Source organism: Tachysurus vachellii, chromosome 23 (assembly GCF_030014155.1).
Source record: "Tachysurus vachellii isolate PV-2020 chromosome 23, HZAU_Pvac_v1, whole genome shotgun sequence".
NCBI lineage: Eukaryota > Metazoa > Chordata > Actinopteri > Siluriformes > Bagridae > Tachysurus > Tachysurus vachellii.
The window spans coordinates 5,337,710-5,364,153 of NC_083482.1; the positions used below are offsets into that span (position 1 = coordinate 5,337,710).

The 26,444-nt window shown below is 39.0% G+C and overlaps 1 protein-coding gene across 1 annotated transcript in view; it reads left to right on the top strand.

Moving 5' to 3' along the window:
• The window catches only part of ptpn5 (protein tyrosine phosphatase non-receptor type 5), a 551,551-nt gene that overhangs the window by 513,244 nt on the left and 11,863 nt on the right, over window positions 1–26,444 (top strand). Inside the window, exons 3-11 of the mRNA XM_060859760.1 lie at window positions 572–750; window positions 2,802–2,912; window positions 10,767–10,844; window positions 10,949–11,187; window positions 12,662–12,848; window positions 13,618–13,702; window positions 17,322–17,401; window positions 22,473–22,610; window positions 23,068–23,178. Of these exons, the coding sequence (XP_060715743.1) occupies window positions 580–750; window positions 2,802–2,912; window positions 10,767–10,844; window positions 10,949–11,187; window positions 12,662–12,848; window positions 13,618–13,702; window positions 17,322–17,401; window positions 22,473–22,610; window positions 23,068–23,178 (1,200 nt within the window). The 5' untranslated portion in view covers window positions 572–579. The remainder of the gene's footprint in view (window positions 1–571; window positions 751–2,801; window positions 2,913–10,766; window positions 10,845–10,948; window positions 11,188–12,661; window positions 12,849–13,617; window positions 13,703–17,321; window positions 17,402–22,472; window positions 22,611–23,067; window positions 23,179–26,444) is intronic.

Genomic DNA, 26,444 nt, shown 5'->3' on the forward strand with positions numbered 1-26,444 from the left:
GCCTCCACGTTGTCCACGAGTTCAGTGAGTCTGCATTGAGCATCGTGGCTGGGATCAGGGAGAGGGAATGTTGTGGCGGGGGGCCGCCACCGGAGCTCCAGTAATTCCTCTGTGCAGCTCTTGGCCAGCTCCTGGGTCACCTCATGCTGATGGAGGCTGGCCTGCAGAAGATGTTGTAAGACCTGCCTCACAATGGGTTTGGGAGCTTCCAAACCATCAGTCAAGCATAGGGGAGGGATTTTCATGGCTTGGCTGTCTGTAGTTCACCTGACCTGTGTGTGTTTTTTGACCGTACCATTGCCAAGTATTTGGATTGTCTTCTCTTCCTAATAAACCTGTACTTGCATCCTCTCTGACTCTTGTGACCTGGAATAAATCAGTATGATTAAAAACTAAAAGGTTAAAAACTAAACATGCCAACTCAACTTACAAGCTCATATGATACTGCTTCACATATACAAAGAACTTTAGATCAGTTTACAAAGAAGACTTTCATACTGTGAGCAATAAAGTTGAATGCATATTTTGTTCATTTGTTAAGCTGTTATAATTGACTATACATTTCTTACAGGAAATTGGATGAAGTGCAGCATGGCAGAGCTTCCTGATGAGCAAGACATGCTAACAGAAGAAGAGACTGAAGGCTCACTTACACCTAACCCTCTGCCAACATCTCTTTGGAAGAGAATGTGGAGAGCAAGCATTACAGCTGTAGAATATCTTCTTCTGTATACTCTCTCTCAAGTTACAGTGAGTCTGCAAACATTTTATACAAGTCCCCATCTTTATAAATTTAGGAATTAGGAATTACAAAACAAAACAAAGAAAAAGACAACTGCTTTCCCTTAACTACTTCATTATTAACAGGGACAAAAGAAAACCCACTCCACAATAAAAATGGCAGTCGCATCCCTATTACTGCTGACATATACAGTAACAATATTTACAAGACAATGCTATATACACCAGGGCAACCAATCAGCTCTAAACAGATGCCTTCACTGATGTCATCCTGACTTCGGCAGGAAGAAATTAGTGTTGCGTCTGTGGTGAACTTGTAGATTGGAATGAGCCATTAGCTCACTTAACTACAAACTGTTGTAGGAAGGACATTATTTACTGTTCAGTGTCACAAATATGAGGATGGATTCCCTTCCAAGTCTGGTTTCTCTCAAGGTTTAGGGATGTGGCAGCCTAGTGGTTAAGGTGTTGAACTACTGATCAGAAGGTCATGAGTTCAAATCCCAGATCCACCAAGCTGCCACTGCTGGTGCCCTGAGCAAGGTACTTAATACTCAATTGCTTCCATCTTAGCGCCAATGCCAGAGGCATCTTAGCTGTGCTAAGGAGAAGATAAACTGGACTGTTGCCCATTGGTCTAAATTCCTCTTTTCAGATGAGAGCAGGTTTTGTATTTCATTTGGAAACCAAGGACCTAGAGTCTGGAGGAAGGGTGGAGAAGCTCATAGCCCAAGTTGCTTGAAGTCCAGTGTTAAGTTCCCACAGTCTGTGATGATTTGGGGTGCAATGTCATCTGCTGGTTTTGGTCCACTGTTTTTTTGAAAACCAAAATCACTGCACCCGTGACAAACAATTTTAGAGCACGTCATGCTTCCATCTGCTGACCAACTTTTTTCAGCAGGATTTTGCAGCTGCCCACACTGAAAAGCACCAGAAGTTGGTTAAATGACAAGGTGTTAGTGTGCTTGACTGGCCAGCAAACTCACCAGACAAGAGGAAAATGAGAAACAAGAGACCAAAAAATGCAGATGAGCTGAAGGCCACTGTCAAAGAAACCTGAGCTTCCATTCCACCTCATTCACAAACCAGCACTTGGCCATTCCTTCACTTTCATCCATAATGGAGATGCACTCCTCCTCTTCCACCACTTGGGATTACATTGCCCCAGCCCCTGTCCAATGTGACAGTCCACAAAATAAATGGGAGAGAGAGGTCACAGGAAATCAAAAGCAGCTGACCACAGAATGTAGCCTTAACTTTAATGAATGCCAGGTTGGCATGACTCCATCCACTGGAACGGGGCAGGTGCTCTTTTTTATTGAATGAGATCAGTCACAGGTTTGGTGATGTCCAACTAGTTACTTATAAATATGCAATAATAGTCAGCAAGCCCCAGGCGTTAATGGCCACAGTGGCACTTTTGGGGTGGTTGGCGGATTCAACAGCTGACTTTTGCTGCACACCACTTTTGAACATTGCCATGAATGCCAGCCAATAAAAGTGGGCCATTAAATCATAAAAATAATTCAGATTATGGTGAGCTGCTTGGAAATTTATTTCCCACTAGCTCCACATAACTTTTCCTTTCATTCAGGACCCATCTGCACATATTCACGTTAAAAATAAAGAAAATGCTTTGTAATCAATTATTAACAATAGAGCCTGCTGCAGTCCTAGTCACTGGCCCTGCTTGAGTCCCAGTCCCAGTTCACAGTGTTCTGCTCTTTAAGCTCAGCTCCCTTTCCTACTTTAAATCCCCTTCTGCATTCACAGAGCACATCATTATTATCAAATAACCACAGCTGCATACTCCTTACAGCTTGCTCCTTGTTCTGCACCTAGCCATGCCTCCACTTCCACAGTGAAATTATTTAATAAGGGCATCTAAATTGATATTGGAACATCAGGCCGAAATATTTGCTTTTTTAAAACAAAAATAGTTCTAATATGTCTGATGTTCAATAAAAAGTTTCTCTGTGTCCTGGCAATAATGTAAAATAAATTTAAAGCAGTAAAGTCACACTAATATATTGTTGTTTACTCATGGTTGTTGTCTGCAGGGTCTGTGGGTTCTTTACATGCTGAATGGATACAGAGCTTTACCAGCAGCATATAAAGTGTTGGGCCTTCTCCAGTACATTCGGTCAAATACAGAGTCTTCTGACCAACAGGTAAATACATATATAATTATTCTGCATTGTCTTAAAACAAGCATACACATCTAAAAAAGCAAAAAAAAAAAAAAAAAAAAAAGAAAACGAAAAAGCAACTTAAAGAGTAAGAATATACAAAATTATATCTTTATTGAATATGATACAATATGGTGGTGTTGCAACAATACTTTTGTGTGAATGTGTCTTAGGCTTCCATTTTCCAGCTTGATAAATGATGTCAATGAAATTGAACAAAAGATTTGAATCAGAATGTGACCAAATTAAAATTTCACTGGCTCTCTGTGAGTTTCTAGGTTTCATAAATGAAGCACAGAGCTATTTTTATTCTGCTTTTATTCTCTTAGAGTCTCTTAGTTATCTGTAAGCATACATGTGTTTTTTAATCCTGCATTCTTCAATTATGAACTTTCCTTTTGCTTTGGGGATTTCTATAGCCCAAGCTGAATCAGCATGGATAGGATGCCTCAGAGCAGCAGAAAGTTTGCACATGCACCCAATGCATGTGTCTGTTATACAGTATGTACAGAATATATGTATCTACTGTATGTGTGTATACCCTGCTGAAAAATCCAGCATATACCAGCATGAATTCCATGCTGGTCCAGGCTGGTTTTTACTGGTATAATGCTGGTCAATGCTGGTATAGCTGGGTGGCCAGCATAGTCATGGTGTTTTCAAGCAAAACGGGGCTGGTGTAGCGGGTTAACCAAGATCTTATGATCTTGCTGGAATGAGCTTTATGGGAACAACCTTTATTTTTGCTTGTGTATGTTTCTATGTAACAAATTAATATAAGATTTAAACACAATATATTGGAATATATTTAAGTATAAGTGTGTTATTTCTTTTGCTCCCTCTTTTGAATAAAGAACTGAAATAACAAAGCTCAAAAAGCTTTGAATAACAAAGAATAAAAACATTTAAAAATCATTCGTTAGGGATTAAAGTGTCTCACAAATTAAATATAGTAATACCAACAAATGTTGACTTCCCGGGCTCCATGAGGGAAGCTGCATATAAATCATACAGAATGATGGTTTTTGAAAGATATATATATATATATAATACATTTGTCTCAATTAAGAGGTAGTTAAGTTGTTTTTTTTTTTTTTAGTAAAGCGGTAATGTGAAGAGATATTACCCAGCATCAGCGTTGCTATGCATTCGACTACATTATATACCTTACAGTGTTTATCGAAATTAGTATAAGTGCACGTGTTCCACATCATCTTGTTTTTGCCACTTTAATTAGGATTTTGTTTTGGGGTAAATAAAAAGCTTCTGCTTCTACACGACGAATCTGCTGATCACTGGGAATCAGAATGTTTGCATACGTGAAGTACCTGGATGACGGCTGCACGGCAGTTGTTTCAACTTGCGAAATTAAGGACTTTAACTATGACATGTTTGACCAAACTCAGGTTTATTGGGTACGATGGAAGCAAGACTTCTTCAGGGCACAAATACTGATGCTTAAAGGTATGTAACTTAAGCAGTAGCTGTTTTATTGTAACTCGTTCACTGCACAATATAAACAAATGAGTGATATACAGTATACTGTAGTTTTGTTTCTTATTTTGTTTCTATAATTTTTCTGAGAATAAAGAAGATATAGAGCAGGAGTTGTCTACAGGCAAACGACTCTGGGTAGCACCTCTTAAAAAAACATGGTCATTGACACCACATACTGTACTTGTTCCTCGCTAAAAGAGAGAGCGGAAGCGAAGACCAAAAATGTGTGTTGTAAAGGTTATATTGTGTAACGTTATTTGTGCACATGTGTATATTACAGTGTGATGGCAAATGTCATTGTCCAATAAATATTTTAATATATATATATATATATATATATATATATATATATATATATATATATATATATATATATATATATATATATAAGAAAGGGTGTATATTAAGAAAGGGTATATTATACATTTATATATATAAATGGGTATAGGAATATCCAGAATGTTTTTCTTTATTAAAAAGTGAATTACAATTCTCTAGAAAATTGTCTTGGTCTTTATTTAACTATATGCAAAATAATTTATTTAACTATATAAAAATATGCACTACAGTACGAAATGTGATATGTAACAAATGGGTTTTGTTGTGGTCTTGCTGGGATCATACTAGCATCCAAAAGACAACATATGTTGACCAGCACACCAGCATCCCAGGCTGGTCGGCCAGCACACCATCATCCCAGGCTGGTCAGCCAGCACACCAGCACCTAATGCTGGACCAGCATATCACCATCCCAGGCTGGTCGCCCAGCACACCAGCAACCCAGGCTGGTCGCCCAGCACACCAGCACCTAATGCTGGACCAGCATACCACCATCCCAAGCTGGTCGGCCAGCACACCAGCACCTAATGCTGGACCAGTATACCAGCATCCCAGGCTGGTTGGCCAGCACACCAGCATCCCAGGCTGGTCGGCCAGCACACCAGCACCTAATGCTGGACCAGCATACCACCATCCCAGACTGGTCAGCCAGCACACCAGCAACCAGCACCTAATGCTGGACCAGCATACCACCATCCCAAGCTGGTCCCAGCATGCAAAACATACCTTATGCTGGACCAGCAATGCTGTTTTTTTTTAGCAGGGTATATCAGGCTTACCATATGACCACCTTTGTTATATTGTGTTGGTCCCTTTTTTGCTGCCAAAACAGTCCTGACAAGGCATGGACACTACTAGACCCCTGAAGGTTTACTGTGGTATCTGGCATCAAGATGTTTGCAGCGAGTGGTGAGGTGGGGCCTCCATGGACCGGAATTTTCTGTTGAGCACATCCAACAGATGCTCAATTGGTTTGAGATCTGGGGAAATTGGAAGCCAAGTCAACACCTGAAACTCGTTGTGCTCCTTAAACCATTCCTAAACCATTTTTGCTTCACTTTGATGCATTATCCTGCTGAAAGAGGCCACAGTCATCAGGGAATACTGTTTCCATTAAATGGTGTATATGCTCTGCAACAATGGTAGGTGGTAACATCCACATGGATGGCAAGACCCAAGGTTTCCCAGCAGAGCATTGCCCAAAGCATCACACTGCCTTTACCGGCTTGCTTCCCATAGTGCATCCTGGTGCCATGTGTTCACCTTCTTCCTTTGCTCTGTGGTCCAGTTCTGATGCACACATGCCCATTGTTTGCATTTTGGTGGTGGACAAGGGTCAGCATGGGCACCCTGACTGGTCTGTGGCTATGCAGCCCCATAAACAACAAAAAAATTCTTCACCAATTCGAGCTACAGTGGCTCAGTGTTGAATCAGACCACACAAGCCAGCTTTCATTCCCCATGTGCATCAGTGAACCTTGGCCACCCATGACCCTGTTACTGTTTTACCACTGTCACTTCCTTGGACCATTTTGATAGATACTAACCAATGCAGACTGGGAAAACCCCACAAGAGCTGCAGTTTTGAAGATTACTCTGACTCGGTAATCTAGCCATCACAATTTGCCGTTGTCAAACTCACTCAAGTCATTAGGCTTGCCAAGTCGGGAACAAGTCTGACTTACTGCCGGCAATGCGAACCAAACTCCTGCTCCGGTCATATAGGGACCGGACCGCCCTTAGCAGAGGGCCCCGGACCCCATACTCCCAGAGCACCCCCCACAGGTCACCACGAGGGACACAGTCGAATGCCTTCTCCAGATCCACAAAGCACATGTGGACTGGTTGGGCAAACTCCTATGCACCTTCCAGCAACCTGGCGAGGGTATAGAGATGGTCCAGTGTTCCACGACCGGGACGAAACCCGCATTGTTCCTCCTGAATCCGAGGTTCGACTATCGGCCGAATTCTCCTCTCCAGTACCCTGGCATAGACTTTTCCGGGGAGGCTGAGGAGTGTGATCCCCCTGTAGTTGGAACACACCCTCCAGTCCCCCTTCTTAAACAGAGGGACCACCACCCCAGTCTGCCAGTCCAGAGGCACTGTCCCCAGCCTCCATGCGACGTTGCAGAGGCGTGTCAACCAAGACAGCCCCACAACATCCAGAGACTTGAGGTACTCAGGGCGGATCTCATCCACCCCCGGTGCCTTGCCACTGAGGAGCTTCTCAACTACCTCAGTGACCTCAGCTTGGGGGATCGACAAGTCCACAACTGAGCCCTCAGCCTCTGCTTCCTCAATGGAAGACATGTCGGTGGGGTTGAGGAGAACCTCGAAGTACTCCTTCCACCGTCCGAGGATGTCCCCAGTCGAAGTCAGCAGATTCCCATTCCCACTGTAAACAGTGTGAGCAGGGCACTGCTTCCCCCTCCTGAGGCGCTGGACGGTTTGCCAGAATTTCTTCGAGGCCAACCGATAGTCCTTCTCCATGGCCTCACCGAACTCCTCCCAGACCCGAGTTTTTGCCTCCGCAACCACCCGGGCTGAAGCTCGCTTGGCCCTCCGGTACCTCTCAGCTGCCTCCGGAGTCCCCCGAGCCAACCAGGCTCGATAGGACTCCTTCTTCAGCTTGACGGCATCCCTTACTTCCGGGGTCCACCACCGGGTTCGGGGATTGCCGCCACGACAGGCACCGGAGACCTTACGGCCACAGCTCCGAATGGCTGCGTCGACAATGGAGGTGGAGAACATGGTCCACTCGGACTCAATGTCTCCAACCTCCCTCGGGATCTGGTTGAAGCTCTGCCGGAGGTGGGAGTTGAAGTTCTCTCTGACTGGAGACTCAGAGAGACTATGAAGATAAGATAATCAGTGTTATTCACTTCACCTGCCAGTAGTCATAATTTTATGCCTAATCGGTATATATACTGATGAGTGTAGTATCATCTGCAAATTTCAGGAGTTTTATAGTTGGGTTACTTGAAGTGCAGTCATTAGCATAGAGGGAGAATAGCAGTGGGAAGAGGGCACATCCCTCTTCCCACTGTGCTGACTGTACGAATACTGGAGGTAACGCCTCCCATCTCACATGTTGTTTCTCGTTTTGTTGGTCTAGTGATGTTTTGTTTAACATTTACAGCATTTGGCAGACGCCCTTATCCAGAGCACCTTATACAGAAGTGCTTAAGTCTCTATCATTGGATACTCTGGTTCACTAGGTTACATGCTTGAGATACCATGAGTCTAAAACATTGTTCAAGGTTTTTTTTATTTTTTTTATAAACATATATGCAACAAACAAGGAAGGAAGTGCTAGTTGAAGTGTTTCATGAATAAGTAGGTCTTCAACCGTCATTTGAAAATAGCCTGTGACTCAGCTGACTCAACCTTGGTCCCAGAACAGAAAATAGTCTTGTTGTATACTTGCCTCTTACCCCGAGAGATAGTGGAACCAGTCGAGCAGTGCTGGTAGATCTGAGGGTGTGGGGTGCAGTGCGAGGAGTGATGAGTGCTTTAAGGTAAGAGGGAGCTGGTCTGTTTTTGGCTTTGTAGGCAAGCATCAGTGTTTTGAAGCCAGTGAAAGGATCACAGCAGCGGGATGGTATGCGAGAACTTAGGTTGAACTTAGGTTGGATCATTTGCAGAGGACAAATTGCGTTCATAGGTAGACCTTCCAGCAGTGTGTTAGTCTTGAAATAGTCCAGTAGTCCAGTCTTGAAATGACAAGAGATTGAATAAGCACCTGAGCAGCCTGTGTGGACAAAAATGGCTGAATCCTTCTAATGTTGTAGAGAAGGAACCAACATGAGGTGGGGCCCACTTTTGGCTCCACAAGACAGTCAGGTGACAGCAAATACAGGCTAACAGACAGCACTGCCCACATTCTAGTGTATTCAAAGACCAAGGACCAATATTTCACACATTCAACTCTTCGTAAAAGTGGAAAAATGTGCTTTCACCATGGGATATGAGATTAGCAACAAGGGGGTAGAAATGGACGAGGCTAAGTGGACGGCAGGAATGGAATGTTTGACCCCTCCAGGATTAAAGAATTGCATAGGTTCTTGGGATTTGCCAACTTTTACCGATGCTTTATTTGGGGCTATAGTTCAGTCACCACCCCACTCAGCGCTCGACTAAGGCAAACCAAGGAAACAGCATTGGTCTCAGGCCATTCAGAAGGCATTTTAACAGCACAAAGAGTTTAGTTCAGAGCACCCCAACCCTTAGAACACCCCAAAGTATGTTGTGGCATATGGGCAGTGATATTGCAATGACACAGTTCTCCTGGAAAACTCCTTTTTATCCAGGAAGCTCACACCTGCTGAGGCTAACAATGACGTTGGTAACTGAGACCTCTAATCCATCAAAGAGGCACTATAGGAATGGAGACATCAAGAACGCTAAACACCTCATCCCTTGCCAGGCCAGTTGGGCATTCTTTTTCACAAGATTCAATTTCACTGTAACCTATTGTCCTGGAACCAAGAACAATAAAGCTGACACCCGGTCACTCCACTATGACCACATTTTAACAAAAATCAGGAACCATTTTGCCAAGATCTTTAATCATGGCCCCAATACAATGGGACCTCATGGAGGAGAACTAACAGGCACAGGAGAGAGACCCCCCACCCCCAGAGTGCCCACTGTCTTGCAGTTACCTACCAGTAAACCTAAGAGACAATGTGATGGATACACACGGTCCCCATCTCCAGACACAATGGCATCAATAGGACCGCCAACCTAGTAGGTGGCTCACACTCTCAGCAGACATAAAGGAATTAGTGCACCAGGGATTTACCACTATTCTAGTGGAGTCAACCGATTCTCCAAATCATGCAATATGATACCCCTTAATGGTTTCCCCACAGCCATATCAGACAGAGGGGTGCACTTCACATCAAGAGTTTGGAGAGCTTTCTGCAGCAGCTTAACCTCAACATAAGCTTGACATTGGGCTATCACCCACAGTCAAACGGCCAGGCATAATGCCTCAATCAGAACTCCCTGATACAATCTTTCGTGGGACATTCCATTTCAGTGCGTTTTCGGCTCCTCAAGACAGTCAGGTGACAGCAAATACAGGCTAACAGACAGCACTGCCCTCATCCGCAATACAGACCAGGACAACTCATGTGGCTCTCCACAAAGAACCTTCGATTGCATTTACCCTGTCAAAACTGAGTATATGACATTTTAAAATCATACGCAAGGTAAACCAAGTTTCATACCACCTTGAACTACCACCAGCTGGTTGACTGGAGGGCTATTCCCTAGAGGAATTATCTTGGGTGAGGCCAGAGGACATCTTGTATCCATCGCTCATAAGGGAGTTCCACCAGTCACACCCTAACAGGTTTTCCCCAGGGGGAGGGAAAGAGCAACAAAAGGAAAAATGGAAAGAAGCACCTGGATTTGTCTTTAGAGGGGGATTTTCTGTAACATTGCCATCTGCACTGCACTCCCTGAACTGCCAGAGGGAACCATCACCCAAGTATTTCACCCCTCCACAGTCACTCCAAAGTTCACAGACAGCAATGCTCACACAATGCTCATCATGTGGATGACGTATTGTCAGTTTATCTGTTATTCCAAGTTTTAGGAGGTTCTACAGTTTGAATATTGGCGAGGTGAAGTGTCAGGACATCTTACAAGCCCTGGTGATAACTTTCAGAAGTCTTGTGTAGTTACTTAAGAATTAGTCTTATAAAACCTTATTATTTGTTTGTTGTGCTCCCTAAGTAGAGAAACACACTGAAATTCTACAGTCCTTCCAAACCCAGAAACCATGATTACTCATTTAACCTTCCTTTTTTCAGCTTGGCTTAAGGATTAGTTGATACTGTATTGAAAAATTTGAACAGCTGGTATAGATCTGCCATGAAAACATCCCTTTATTCACACAAGTGAATTTATATTGTACTTTTGTGGAATATACAGCAATTAAGTATTTGCCTATTAACACAATTATTAATGCCCATCTACCCATGTCTACAGATGGAGATTTGGAGAGTTGAGTGTGTATGTCCACTATTAGCAACACTGTTCCTGGGAGTAGTTATCCTTGGCACTGGAGTGAGTACTTTGTTATATGTTTTACAGTTCAACATTGCTAATATTGATGTACTAACCTATTTTATGTGCACAACAGTCAAATGCTATAAGCTTTGTCTCTCCAGGCATTGTTCTGCATTAGAACTTTGGTGCCTGGTAACTCCACTGGCTCCCATGATGACCGTCGCCAATCCATGAGCAGACAGCCTTCCTTTACTTATTCAGAGTGGACTGATGCCAAGCAAGAGGATTTTTATGACCTGAATGCAGTTCCTGAGACACCTGTGTTTGATTGCTTCATGGACATAAAAACAGATGGTGACCCGACAACCCTCAAGGTTAAACCAGTTGGCCTGCAGGAAAGGTGATACGATTTTAATCACATTCTCCACACCCTTTTTTTTCTGGTTTGTGGGTCATAAGTTTTATAAAGACTGGTTCAGGGCACCTCCAAAACAGCAGGTCTTGTGGGGTGTTTCAGTATACTGTGGTTAGCATATACCAAAAGTTGTCAAGAGAAGGACAACTGGTAAACTGGCAAACAGGGTCATGGGTCCCCAACTCTTTTCGATGCACATGGGGAGCGATCTCCTCCAATCTAATCTAAAAATTCTTACTTTGGTTGTAAGTCATTCTTACAATTTGCAATTAAATGTTCAAATACTGCAAAAAGTATTTAATGTTGGTTTTCTTACATTTCTTTTAGCCTTGTCACCATTGTTCAGTCTTGGGAAAAAGAAAGTACACCATTCTTTGTTTTTATTTATGAAGGCCCAAATAAGCATTCCCTGATTGTGTGGGTCTAACCAAATAATTAATTTCAAGTGACAACAAAAAAAAAGTAAATGCAAAATCTTAGTTAATCATACAAAGGTGTGTCTAACTCCTTAAAATGTATCCTCACAGAGTACAGTAATCTTGGGAACAGGGGCGTCACTAGGTCCTTTTTAAGGGGGCTTTAGCCCCCCTAAACTTCTGCCCAGCCCCCCTAAAAAATTATTTGATTAATTATTTTTTGATCGCTTCAGTCCCCTTTAAAAATGCATTTGAAGCGGCGACAAGCTGCGTCATGTTTCGGCTCCTCCCCTGAACTGAGTCTGCGTGGATTCAGTGCGTTTTTCAATCCGCAGGGACGCCAAGCAGATCGAACATCAGAGAGTACAAGGTGTGTGTGCTTTTATTCATGGATTGCTATGATATGACATCTGCATTGGTGCAGTTCTTGTAATTGCAGTTTACTGGACCAATACACAGTTCGGTTTCTCATCCAATGCGTCTTCGCTGCGTTCAACTTCAGCCCTTATCACTGTGTGATAGTTGTTTTTTCTTCCTACAAAAAAATCTTCATTGTAAAAAAAAAACTCTAAATTTTCTAGTGACTGGTCACATCTAAATTTTTCATTTTTTTACAGTGAAATACAGGGAATACAATGGAATAGTGGATTGCAATAAGGTTAGTAGTATACAACCCTACCCTGGGGGCTGAGCCCCCCTAAAATGAAAATTCTAGAATCGCCCCTGCTTGGGAAGTAATCTTGGGAAGTCATATTCAAACAATTTGAAATTCTACAAGTTGATTATTTTTTTCATTATAGAGTAAACAAATTAATTCTGAATGTTGATTTGTTTTTTTGGGAAAAAACTCTACAAATAGAAACCTGTTGGTTTTTCTTGTTGTCACTTGAGATTATCTGTTTACAGAAGTTGTTGAGAACCACACAATTGTTAATTAGGTCCTGATGAACAAAACCTTAGAACTGAAAGAGGGTGTGCTTTATTTTTACTATAGCTATATACCCTCAGGGTAAACCTATTGTCTGGATCTTGTCTCACTGCAGGAGAGGTTCAAATGTGTCTCTGACTTTGGATATGTGCACTCCTGGTACCACAGAGCCATATGGGATGCTGTTGTCTCCTCGAGACCAGAGTACACAAGAGTACTTGGAGAATGCATCTAATCCTCTCACACCTGCACAGCTACATATGTGTGCTCTGGATGATGCCACTCTACAAGCTGAGTTCTATGTGAGCTTGATATATTTATATATTTATACCCACATACAGACTCAGTCAACATATGTATACACACAAATTAAAATTTGAGGCCATTAAACCCATAACATAGTGAGGAGACTGTTTGTTCTTACTGTCAACAAACATATGACCTCTGCATTAAAAGATCTACATTTATTTTGTTCAGAGAAATGGGGCATTTTGGGCAGTAATGGTTGCATGAAAATAATTGATTTTAGTTGTTACATTATAATGAACAGCTAGCAAGTATACCCATGCAATCATAAGCCATGTTATGTTCAAGACTGTAGTATTAATTATGATTAGTACACTGTCATTCAGTGTGTACGTAGAGACCTCAGCTTGCATCCCACTTTGCTCAGTACTCTTTTTCACTCTTCACCAACCCTATAACACCATGAAATGAACAGATTTCAATATATAGTTATTTTTATTTTGTTTATGTATATCTCTTTTAAGATCCCAAAAAAAATCTCAATAGTGTTTAACTCTAGAGCATTGCAACACTTTGATGTTTTTTGCTCCTTAGCCATTGAGATATTGATTTGCTGGTTTTGTGTACTTGGGAACATTTTTCTGTTGCATGTCCTAATTTCAGTTTAGCTTAATCTTCTGAAGAGATGGGCTCACTTTGTATTAAAGCCAAATTATCACCTCTCTGCTTTTGTTTACCTGAACAAAATGCATTAACAATGCTCTCAGCATCAAAATATAAATTTGTAAATCACACTGGGGTACCCTTCTTTTGATTTGAAAACAGGAGGCACCAATGAATTTTGTGGACCCAAAGGAATATAACATTCCAGGTGTAGTGAGGAAAAACCGCTACAAAACCATCCTGCCAAGTGAGTACTTATATCATAACTAAAATATGTAAAACGTAGTTAAAGTTAAACCTTCTTTGCATTAATCAAATGAAAAGATATATAAAATTATATTTTACAATTAAAGGATATCACTTTGGACCAAAAATGTGGTCAATTAAAAAAGTACATTATTTATTTGTTTGTTTGTTTGTTTGTTTTTTTAATGATTTATTTGTTTGTTTTGCACAAACAGATGTTGAAACCATAAAATCATACAACATACATCATTGTCATACACTTTCTCTGTCTATACACACACACACAGTTGTGAGGACAGACTAAACAAAAGCCTGAGACTGTGTCCTGAACACTAATTAGAAGCATGGCTTTGTAAGACCTCTCCTGTAGCTTTCACAATTTGAGATACCAGTAAAGAGTCTGCACATTTTGGTTAAAGTAAGCATGGTGATTCATAATAGTTCAAAAGTTCACTGCAGCATAAGACTATTTAGTTTTTATACTGAATAGGACAGTGATGTGTTACAATAATCCAACCTAGAGTTAACAAATGCATGAACTAGTTGTTTCTGCATCATGCAAAATCTCAGCCATATATTTTTGATGATAAAGACTATCCAAATAATATCTACATGAGATTCAAATGAAAGACTGGAGTCAGTGATCACACAGGGGTATTTTACAGTTTCACATAAATAAGCAGAAATGTTTTCCAGAGTATGTTATCAGAAAGCTTACTGCATGTGCATGTGGTCCTAGCACAAGTACTTTTCATGCCATCCACTGTCTAATGACTTTGACACATTCTTAAACATTATTAGACTGTTTTCCTTCATACAACAGTTTGTCATCATCGTAACAGCCAATGCTAAAACTGTAATGAGGAGTCATAAGGCTGGTGATCCATTTGCAGCGTTTTTATGGAAGCTCGTAACAGGCAGGATCAGCAACAGTAAACACAATATCGTAGGGCAGGCAAAATCAGACACGAAAAGACAGGCAGAAGGTCAGGGCAGGCAGCAAACAATAAAAAAAACAGAATACAGAAATGGGATCAAAACCGGAACTAAGACAAACTAGAAAACGCTCAGAATGACTGCTAAAGCAAATCGAGACTTCGCACTGAGGTCAAGTTCAAGTTCGTATTTATAGGCGCTGGCTGATAGGAATCAGGTGGCAAAGCAATCAGTCTTCGTGATGGGTGATGGGAGGTGTAGTCCGGAAGCGATTAATATTCTGGAGACGCTGTTCTATGTTGACGGTCAGGGAGCGGGGCAGGTGAGCCGACCGTGACAAAAACATTTTTTACAAAATTTACACAAAGGTAGCCTGTATAGTTATAATCAGTCGGCCTAAAACATAACAATGTGAAACACCAACCAAACTTTACCTTACTATGCATAGAGAAGTCATCAATTACTATAATAATCTGATAATGATCAGTCAAATAAGGTCAGAGCCAAGAGAGGGCTGTTGTATTTACCTTAACATTTTCTAGTCTATCAAGTAGAATATTATAGACCGTGGTGCCAAAAGCTGCACTAAGGACAATCAACAAAAGCAATACAAACGAATCACAGGAAAGTAGTAAATCATTTAACACCAGCCCTGTCTCTGTGCTGTGATGAGGTTATCCCTAAGTCCTGACTGACAGGTTTAATGATTCATGATAGTTTCCATGTTATTTCTTTGTAGGTATGAGCATAACTGCTGTGCTACATCATTTTCTAGGATCTTAGAGATAAAGGAAAGCTTTGATTCTGGCCTATAGCTGAGAGTTGACAGCGGTCAAGGTCAAGTTTTTCAAATCAGGGGTTAGAAACCTGCTAGATAAAAAGATTTCACTACAAAGCCAGTGTTTAAAAGAAGAATCGATTACATTTAAAAGAGTTTTGATGTAGATTTTAATTCATAGTATCTGTTTAAAAAACAATCAAACAAAAATGTGTAGATAAGTGATCTAGTACACAAGATGATCTTGATGAGGAAATTAATATAATTTGTTTGATCTCTCAAAATAGTAAAATATTTTAATTAGGGATCTGATATAATTATTACTTTTTTGTTAGTTTAGTTAGTTATCATATATAGTTTGCATAATTTTTTCCCCCAATTTTCTCCACACATATTGATTGTATACATTCCTCTGTAGTGATCTTATTAAATATTATTTTAAGTATTAAATAGTTATAATTATTACATATTTCTTTAATATTCTATTAGGATGGAGAGATATTTTGCTCTACCACCACTGAGATTTTCTATAGCTCATTTCATGCTGTTTAAAATACCACCAATTTAGTCTAATTCTTGATTGGTATGTTTTAAGGTGCATTTGTGATTGTTATACCCAGGTTTTAGTTTTTTCTAGCTATATCTTGCAATATTTTTCTTGTGGAGAAAAATGTCTAGAATGTAGCGGGACGCTAACTCATTCAGTCACCTGATCAAGTTCTCTAGGATCAGATGGTGACTCAATTCAAGTTGAGGAAGTGGAAGTAGAGGAAGCTGTTGCAGTTATTTATAATAATAATATAGGCATCAAACAAAAATCTAGACATACATTCAATACATTTGAATTTCCTAATACTAGCATAATATATTCAACCATAAAAAATAAGTCTACCTATCCAGTTCCACCAATTATTTTTTACAGATACATATACTTATATAGATATATCCTATATATTAATGGAATTAATCTCAAACCTGGATGTTTTCATTCTATATTTATTTGGTGTTAATCAAAAAGTATTAATATCACAATGGTCTAATATCACAACATTATCTGTGTCAGGAACTTTGCTTTGACATTTTCTGCCAGAACATTAGGGTTAGGCACATTCCTGCAGGATGTTGTGTGTCACCTGTTCTTTTCGCTACTCACTTGTTCCTATTTAACTGTTATTAATTTGCCTATTTATTTTCTCTGTGTTGCGTTTGGCGGCAGGAGTATTTGCCTTTTTTGCCCTTCTTCCTGTTCGATTTAGTTTTTTTTCCTGTCTGCATTTCTTATTTTGTTTAATAAATGGTGACATTAACTGTCACATTTTCTAACAATCTATTGATCTAATACTTACATAGCTCTAATACTATTATAGAAAATATAGTCACATTTCTTCAGTATTGCTTTAGTTTGGTTTCACACACTTCTTAACATCTGTTAACTGCAAATTAGTTGATATGGGTGCAAAAAATGAAACTTTATATTTATTTATTTTATGTTTAAAAGACAGGGGAGTTTTGCTCTGCTAGCCCATTGATAATGAACCACAGGCAGCAATGCACCCATCTTCTCTCAGTTTTGTGTACAGTCAAGGGCATTGCATGTTATTTCATACCAATGAATGTAACAAAGTGTAATCATTTAGGATCTAGCACTCTCTATATAAGATTCAGTGAGGCAAGTGTAGGCAGGTATAGATAGGAGGATACAGAATTCCACTGGTAGAAAAAAGTGTATCTATTATACATTCTTTAATATGTATTGGTTTAATGAAGACATAGTCTTTTAAAAGGCACATAATATAAAAAAAATGAAAATAACTGAACTAACATTGTAAAAGACAGTATTGTACATACTTTTAATTAAATTCATAGGGTAGTCCTCTGTTTGTAACCTATCATCTCAATGTTTTAGACACACACAGTAGGGTCTGCCTTCAAGGAACAAAGGAGGATGACTTTCTCAGCACATACATAAATGCTAACTACTTGAAGGTAAGTGCCATTTGTTTATTTATAGTGTAGATTGCTGTATGTTTACCGATCTGTACAATTGTCAAATTTGTCACTTTTTGTATTATATATATATATTTCTTAATTATTAATTATTGTGATCTGTTTCTTATCTAAGAATGAATATCTAACAACAAATATACAAGAAAAATAATTAAATAATTAAAAATACTGCAGTGATATATCTTTAAATGAAAGCTATATGTGCAGTTTGGTTTCCTCCCACTGTCCAAAATCATGCCAGTAGGTGGACTGGCAGAAATAAATTGAGGTATGTATAAGTGTGAATCAGTGAAAATGCATTACACTCAATGTTCCTGGTATTGGATCTAGGTCCATGGTAACTTTAGTGAAAGACTGAGAATAATTGGTCCTTAAATTATTAAAAATCATTCCATATTAAAGAATAGACTACACTTTTAAATTTAATTAAATTTAATTTATTTGTATAGCATTTTAAACAATTCACATTGTCTCAAAGCAGCTTTACAGAAGTATCAAAAAAATAAACAAATAAATAAATAAATAAATACACTAGTTACACTAGTTAGCAACTTAATGTTATGGATTTATTTACTTGTTTTTTATTTTTATTGTAACGTTGCAAGTGCTATTCAGGCAAATCTGCCATCAGCACACTTCCTTATAGTCTTTGGGTCACATGCCGATATTCAGCACAACCCGAGACACCTACGCACGCCGTTATTTAAGACCCCAAATTTCTTCACTCACATAGTCTGTGCCAGTGTGTAGCACGGTAATACGTATTAGAGCACATGGCACTCTAAGAGGTAATCTCTAAGAGAAGGATTTGAGTTTTCACTTGAGTTTTACTTGCGTTTCAGGGCGGTAATTCGTAACAGAGCACACGCCACTCTGAGAGGTAATTTCTTCAAAGAGATAGTATTTAGAAAGTCTCTGTTGAGGTTGTTGGTGCTAACTCATTTCAGAGCGCTAAGCGCCTGACCACCTCTTCCGGGTTCGGATCAAACCCCTTAGACACAAGCACTCCACATTTACCTATTATTACTTTGATATATATATATATATATATATATATATATATATATATATATATATATATATATATATATATATATATATATATATATATAATATGTACTCATAATTAAATTCCTTTTGGACTTATAGTTTATTTACACATATATACACATATGTATATATATAATATATATCCTCCTTGTCCAGCCACATGCTTTCTCTATCTTCTCTGGACACCTGTCCGCTTTCTTTTTCCACCATCCTCTTGGATAACGGGCCTAACCCAGCCCCCCCTCCTTTTGACCACTTGAAACATGCCAGAGTTTTTTTCCAAACACGACCTCCACAGTGCATACAATTCCACAGTGCATTCTCATTAATAAGGCCCTCAAAGAGACTCTGAAGCACTATGCATTCCTGTACCTGGATGACATTCTCATCTAAAACAATTTGTTGGAAGAGCATGTTGTACATGTCTGCCAGGTCCTGCAGCTTCTCCTTTAAAATGGCCTTTACATGAAACTCGAAAAATTGCAATTTAACGTGAGCACCATCTCTTTTGTGCTTTGTGGTCTCTTCTGACAGCCTGAGCATGGACGCACTTAAGACCAAGGCAGTCAAGAAATGGCCCCAGCCCTCCTCAGTCCATGCAGTACATGGCTTTCTGAGCTTCACCAATTTCTTCCAGTGCTTTGTGCATAATTTTAGTACCTCAGGAAAAAGCTTGTATGGACCACTACGGCACAGGAGGCCTTCGAGGCCTAAAAGGAGAGGCTGATTTTAGCCCCGGTGCTTTGGATGCCTGACCCAAAGGCCCATACTGGAAGTCGACGCTTCCAACATAGGAGTCAGAGCCATCCTTTCCCAGAGCCGACCAGAAAAGACATGCAGCACCCACGTTCCACTTATGCCAGAGGGTCTGGCTGGTGACCAAAGACCTGCCTTTGCGAGTGGAGTCGAAGAAGTTGGCACCATGCTACATCGGGCCTTTCAAGATTCTGCGGTGTACCACCTGCAGCTCCTCTGGTCCATGAAGATCACCCCCATTTTCCATGCCTTCAGACTGAATCCAGTCCTTTGTAGCTCTCCCAGCACCTCCCAGCACCTCCCCACCCACACCCATCTCAACAACCGAGCCCTGGTCTTTACTGTCCAATGGATTCTAGACTCCTGGCATCACGGGAGGGGCATCCAGAACTTGGTTAATTGGGAGGGCTATGGTCCAGAGGAATGGTCATGGGTCCCAGCACAACACTTCCTAGACCCGGAGCTGGTTAGGGCCTTTTAAAGAGACAGAGTAAAATGTGTATTAATGTCAGAGCGGTTTTCCCACCCAGTTCTGTGCATTTTCCCAATTGACTCTTCTGGGTTCACTTGGCATAACGGCAAAGCTTTAGGCACATGCCCAGGGCGCAAAACCTCCTCAGATAAAACCCTGCTTTGGGTGTCCCCTTAAATATAAGCACTCCAACTTTCCCTATTATTACTTTTGTTTATATACATATATATATATATCCTTTCATCATGCCTGTCAGCCAAATGCTTTCTCTATTCTCTGCTTTTCCCTTCTACCGCTTTCTTGGATAATGGGCCTGACTCAGTACCCCCTCCTCCTAGCGGAACCCGAGGTCCCCTGTAACAATTATTATTATTATTATTAGTAGTAGTAGTAGTAGTAGTAGTATTATTATTATTTAGTACTACTGTATATATAATTTAGTACTACTGCTCCACCAAAAGGGCATTTCTGGACACATCTTTCCAATAATAACTCTGCAAGACAATATTTAAGAATTTAAATTCTCATAATGTTAATTTATGCAATTGGGTTATCTAGCATTTTGTATGTTTGAACAAACAGTGGCAAAGAGGCTTTGTCTAAATTTACCTCTGGGGCAGTAACAAAATAGTACAACTGCTCAGAATTTTTGAGCCACTCAAAGTTAAGTCACAATTCTTTCTGATGATTTCTTAAGGGTGCCAAGTTTTATAGATTTACAGATTGTCAATTTTTTTTTACTTCTCAAACAAATTATATCCAGTCATTAGCTTTTTATCCAAGCTGAGCTCTCATATTTAAATGAATGAAAGCATAATGACACCAAATTCATACATCAGTTCATCAATAATACACAAACTATTTTGACCGCAATGTTTTTAAAACAGCAAAGCTATGCTACATACACCTAGTTAAAGACCAATCACACTCAATTTTTCACATCTCAACTAATTTAATGTTACAATACTTCCTGTAATGACAGTATGTTTAAAGTATTCCATTTAATATCATGTAATGTTAATAGAATTTTTTTCTTTTTTTTTACTACAGTTCCTCCAAAATTATTAGAACACAGTTTGGATTCAGTTATTGAAAATAAGCATACCAAAGTTTTATTTATTTTAATAAAGTAGCTGTTTCTTTTAAGTTTTAATTAATTAATTAAATAGCAAAAACAAAAAAAAACAACAATAATAAAAATATAGCAAAAACAAAGACAACAATAATAAAAATAATAGTAATATTAATAGTCTATCCTTTTTATTTGCTACACAAATATGTGATGTGTTCTTCCTGGCCACCACTATATTTTTGATTAAAAAATGCCCTAATGTATTGCATATCATTGCATATATTGCCATCATTTTACTGCAATATCCAACAGCTTTATTGCGTATCAATTTCCTTTTTCTTTTCTTTCTTTTTTTAATATTTAAAAGCTTATATGATACCTTGGTTAATTGCCACAGGCTTCTTTCACCTCTACATATTTACATTAGACCCTGCTAATTATTGTTATGAATCATTTTTCAACTCATGTCATATAGACTTATGGTCAGCTTGATACATAAGTACATTTATGTAGTGTTCATAAGTAAAAACATGAGTAGCTATCTATTGAACAAGGTTAAATTAAGTATTTTTAAAGGTGGCATCCTGTATAATACTTTTAAACTTAATTTTAATTACATCTTTTACTTGCACTATAATAGAAATAAACCAAAATGACTTTATAAAAACAAACAAACAAAGCCACATGATGAATTATAAACGTCTTTTGTATAAACCAGTTTAGAGCACTATACAAGCCAATTTTTTACCTAATGTAATTCAGGATAGGGTGCAGGAAGCCATCTGGGATTCATTCTGATTCCTTTTATGAAGATTGCCATTAAAAAATTTAGTAAGTAAAGGTGAATGATATTAACAGTCCCTTGCCCTGCATGTTATGGGGAAATGTGCATGCATAGCAGCTGTGATTATTCTAACAACCTTACTTACTGTGTAAGAGATGTAATCTTGGGAAACAAAAACTTAAAACTTAAAAACCTTCTCCTAACTAAAACTTTCTGAAACTAAAAGTCTAAAACTCCTAAATCATCTATGTTTCCATCCTTGCCTTGTGATTAAAAAGCTGTGGAACTAAATGAGAAATATGTTAAATATATCTGTGAAATCATATGAATGAAAATGCTTTGAAAACACTTTTGACACAACTTGTCAAACAAATGTTTTCCTTTTTTTACAATTTTGCACCGTCATCATTTTTATTATTATTTGTTCAACAAAGTTATGCTATGCAAAAACAACACTTCATTTTAATCAGTGTGGCTGCATCAGCCTTGTTTTTCTCAATTGTAAAATGCAACTCCAAATACATAAACCTTCTAATTTGAATTTGAATAAAGTTGAGTTGACTGCCATTTCAATTATGCGATTTGATTTTTGTTCAACAAGATAATTCTTAATAGCAACCAACATAGGTCTCTTATGTTGATGTCATATAATTTGATGTGGAAGCTTTCAATTGGAACTTAACTGGAAAAATGCTCATATTTAAAATGCATTTTTGAGAGACGTTTGGAAGTATTCAGTGTAACATAATATTGTCATCATGATAATCTTATGACTTAACACAGCATAATGTCAAAAAAATACCTTGAGTGGTCATAGGCTTATGTGTGTCACTTCTACATATTACCATTAGATAAATGATGTATGACTTTGTCATTTTTATTCTGTGAACAGCAAATTGTCTCTACATTTTCATAGGGCTATGGTGGGCAAGAGAAGGTATACATTGCCACTCAGGGTCCAACTGTAAACACAGTGGGAGATTTCTGGAGGATGGTTTGGCAAGAACGCTGCCCAATCATTGTCATGATCACCAACATTGAGGAAAAAAATGAGGTCAGCTAGATATATAAGTAGATATACAGTACATAAACACACTCACATAAAATAGCAAACTTGATATTAAACAGAGAGAGTATACAGTATGCAGACATATTTAGCCATGAAACATCAAGGTTAGAAATATGTAAGATGTAATTTGCTGTAATCTGCTTAAATAAAACATGTTGGTAAAATTTAGTAATTGCATATTTACCTAGGTATATAATATTTATACAGAGTTTAATATTATTATATATATATTTATATATAATATTTAATACAAAGTACAGAAACAAATGGACAGTCTTACAATTTTTCACTTCTCTCAGTATACATTGTGAGGCCACTTGTTTAAAATTAATATATGACTTATGGGTACTTGCCAATATTTAATATGAGAAAAGAAAAAACATCAATTATAGTGTGTATAGATGAGACTGCAAGTGATCACAGAATTATTTGTGTTTCACAGAAATGCACAGAGTACTGGCCAGAGGACAGTGTGACCTATGAAGGCATTGAGATCACTGTCAAACAGTTCATTCAGGCTGATGACTACAGTCTGAGGATTTTCACTGTGAAGGTGACTTTACACTTCTAATCTTTCTGGATTAGACATGAAAAATAAAAAGACAAAAAATAAAATTTAATATACTTCTCTATCATGCAACTACCATAAACATAGAAGGTATGGCACTAATATAAGAATTTAGTCCAGTATTTTGTAAGATAAAAAATACTAGAAAAATGAGAAAAGCAAATAAAAAAAATTTAAACAAACCAAAATTCTGGTACCAATGCATTCAATTACAGCACTGCACTGAGATCTATCCAATTCATCAAATGAACCCCCAAATGATTAAGCTTGGCTACATATTTAAATATAGCTACACATTTGTTTGTTGAAAGTGCATGATGATGCTGTTGTTTGCACAAAAGTGTATTGTTTTTGATGTAATCATGTCTTTAAAAGTGACAGTAAATTAGACATGGTCAAAGTATGGATTACTCAAAACAAATAAAAAACCTCAATAAGTATTTTTTTAAACACAATTTATAACCATATTTATCTGCTCTATATCCACTGTACATCTTTTTGTCTGAAGATCTATTGTGGCTATGTTTTATTCTTCTTCTTTCGGCTTTGTGGCTGTTTTATTATTAACTATTTAAAGTTTCCATTTTTGTGTTGTCAAAGTGAAAATGTTTTTCTTTAGAAAAAAAACAAACAAAAAAAAAACAGTTTGCATAATTTGCTGTTTCTCATCTGTTTCCATTTAATTAGCCTTTTATCAATTAGCCTTTTGTAAAAAAAAAAGAAAAAAAAAAGTGCATTATGTTACCATCAATAGAAATAAACAAAAACTAATTTTAACATATGTTTTTGTGTATTGCAAAATAAATTTCCCTTGAGCTATTATCATATATAATTTTGGGTATATTTCAAATTGTGCATCTGTTGCATCCTACATGTCTTCAATTCTTTGTAAAATGAGAAATTATTGAGAAAATTAATTGAAATTGGCCATCTTGTTATTTTAATTTGACAAATATATGCAATTGTATGAAATATCATTGGATGAAAGAAAATGTCAAACTGGATCAGCCACAGTTTTATAGGGCTACAAGATCAAGAAGAAGGTCTAACAGAGACACCATCTCTGGCTGCAACATGCTTGATAGTGTAACAATTAATTTTTCCTCATGTTGTGTAGCCACAGGTTCACAGTTCTGGCCTAAAAGAGGATTACCTCACCCAGACACTTCGTCTCTATTGTGCTGTACCTAGTCTCTCGCACCAAGAGCCAAGCTTTTGGCTGTAGCCCACCACAGAGTGCAGGTTTTACCTTATTGAAAGGCTGTTGGCACAACTCTGTCCACTGGACTATGTCTGGCACTTCCTTTTAGTGAGATTAGTCAGACGTCGGATTAGGCATAAACCTTTAATAATAGCCAGCCTGCCGGAGGAACTGTTTCACTTACTTTTTGGTCTTGCTGCAGTCTTATAAATTTCAATCTTAATCTTAGCAAAGTGTGAATCCTAGATTACCCCCATCAAGCATTGAGAATGACCATGAGATCTTCTCAATTTTTTGTGTTTGGGAAAAGGATAGGTATACCTGAGGGTGTTTTAATGTGGTGTTCTATGAGGTTAATGTGACCAGGGAGAGATGAGAACAAAATTTCCATTGCAACTTTGCAATCTCTGTTGGTTGGGAGTTCCCTTTCAAATTCCCCAACTCTGTTTGCTGGGTGTTGGAAATACCTTTTCAGTGCGTCTTTCTCCCCCGGCAATTTCTGACATTTCAGCCATTATAGAGCTTGAAAATCATGGGTATGGGGCGATGCCTAGGAGCCATGTAGAGATACTTCAACCCTTGTGGGTAAAGTGTATAAAGTAGCAGGCCAAGAGGGTGCAGCCCTGCACACCATGGCAGTTTTGCAGGCCTACCAGGCTGACCTGCTAAAAAAGCTTGATGGTGGCGAGGGATTGGACCATCAGATGGTAGCTAAGCTCAGCCGAGCCACGGAATTTGTGCTCCGTGCCACAAAGCAGACGGCCCGCTTTCAAGTCAAGTCAAGTGAAGAAGCTTTTATTGTCACTTCAACCACATATGGCTGTTTCAGTACACAGTGAAATGAAAAAACATTTCTCCAGATCGATGGTGCTACATAAAAACAAAGACAGAGCTAAGGACTTATTAAGTTAATCCTAGCCATATAGTGCATCTGTGCAACCTGGTGCAAACAGTGCAAAACAAAACACAAAAAGACAGGGCAGTACAAAATACAGTGCAAACAAACAATACAAGAAATTACAGTAAATACAATACACAAAAGACAATTCACAAAAGCAGTGCAGACCAGTGTAAATACTGTATTTTCTATATTGCATGTGCAGAATTACTGGAATGAACACATTAATATGATAGCAGCAGTTATATCAGTTGTTGTAATGTATTGTGCAAAACAGCAGTCGACTGAAATGTGAAAGACAGCATGTCAAAGAGCAAAAACAGTGTGCAAACAGTTTTATAGGGGTGGTGCTGAATAAATGGATGTATATTGGAAGAGTATGTATTTGGTGTAGGTCAGTGCAGTCCATACGGTTGATTGCACATGCGTGTATGTGTATTGTGCTGTGTATTGTGGGTGGTAACTGGGACTTGATGTGCCTCATGACAAGATTCTCAAAGTACTTCATTACAATGGGTGTGAGTGCAACGGGATGATATTCTTCTTTGGCACATGGATGATGGTGGTTGTTTTGAGACATGTAGGAACAACAGCACTGCTCAGGAAAATGTTGAATATGTCAGTGAAGACATCTGCTAGCTGTTCAGCACATGACCTGAGTGCTTGCTTTGTTTCTCTGATGGCTCAGGACAGTTTGTCCCTTGCTGTTCTTAGGGCCGCCCTGTCCCCTGTTCTGAAGGCTAGGTCTCTAGACTTCAGCAGCGCATGCACATTAGCAGTCATCCATGGCCTCTGGTTGGAGCGTGAGGTGATGGTTTAGGAGATGGTCACATCATCAATGCACTTGCTGATGTAGCTGGTCACTGATGCCGTGTACTCCTCCAAGTTGATGGAGTTGCCATTGGTTGCAGAATCCCTGAAGATGTTCCAGTCAGTGCACCCAAAGAAGTCCTGAAGAGCAAAGGGGGCTCCTGTTGTCTAGGTTTTCGCCTGCTTTAAAACTGGTTTAGAGCGTCTGACAAGTGGTCTGTGTGCTGGAACTGTGTGCAGCCTAACAGAGATGTGGTCTGAGTAGCCAATGTGAGGGCGGGGCACCACACAATACGCACCGTGAACGTTTGTGTTAACAAACTCCAGTGTGTTTTCCCCCTC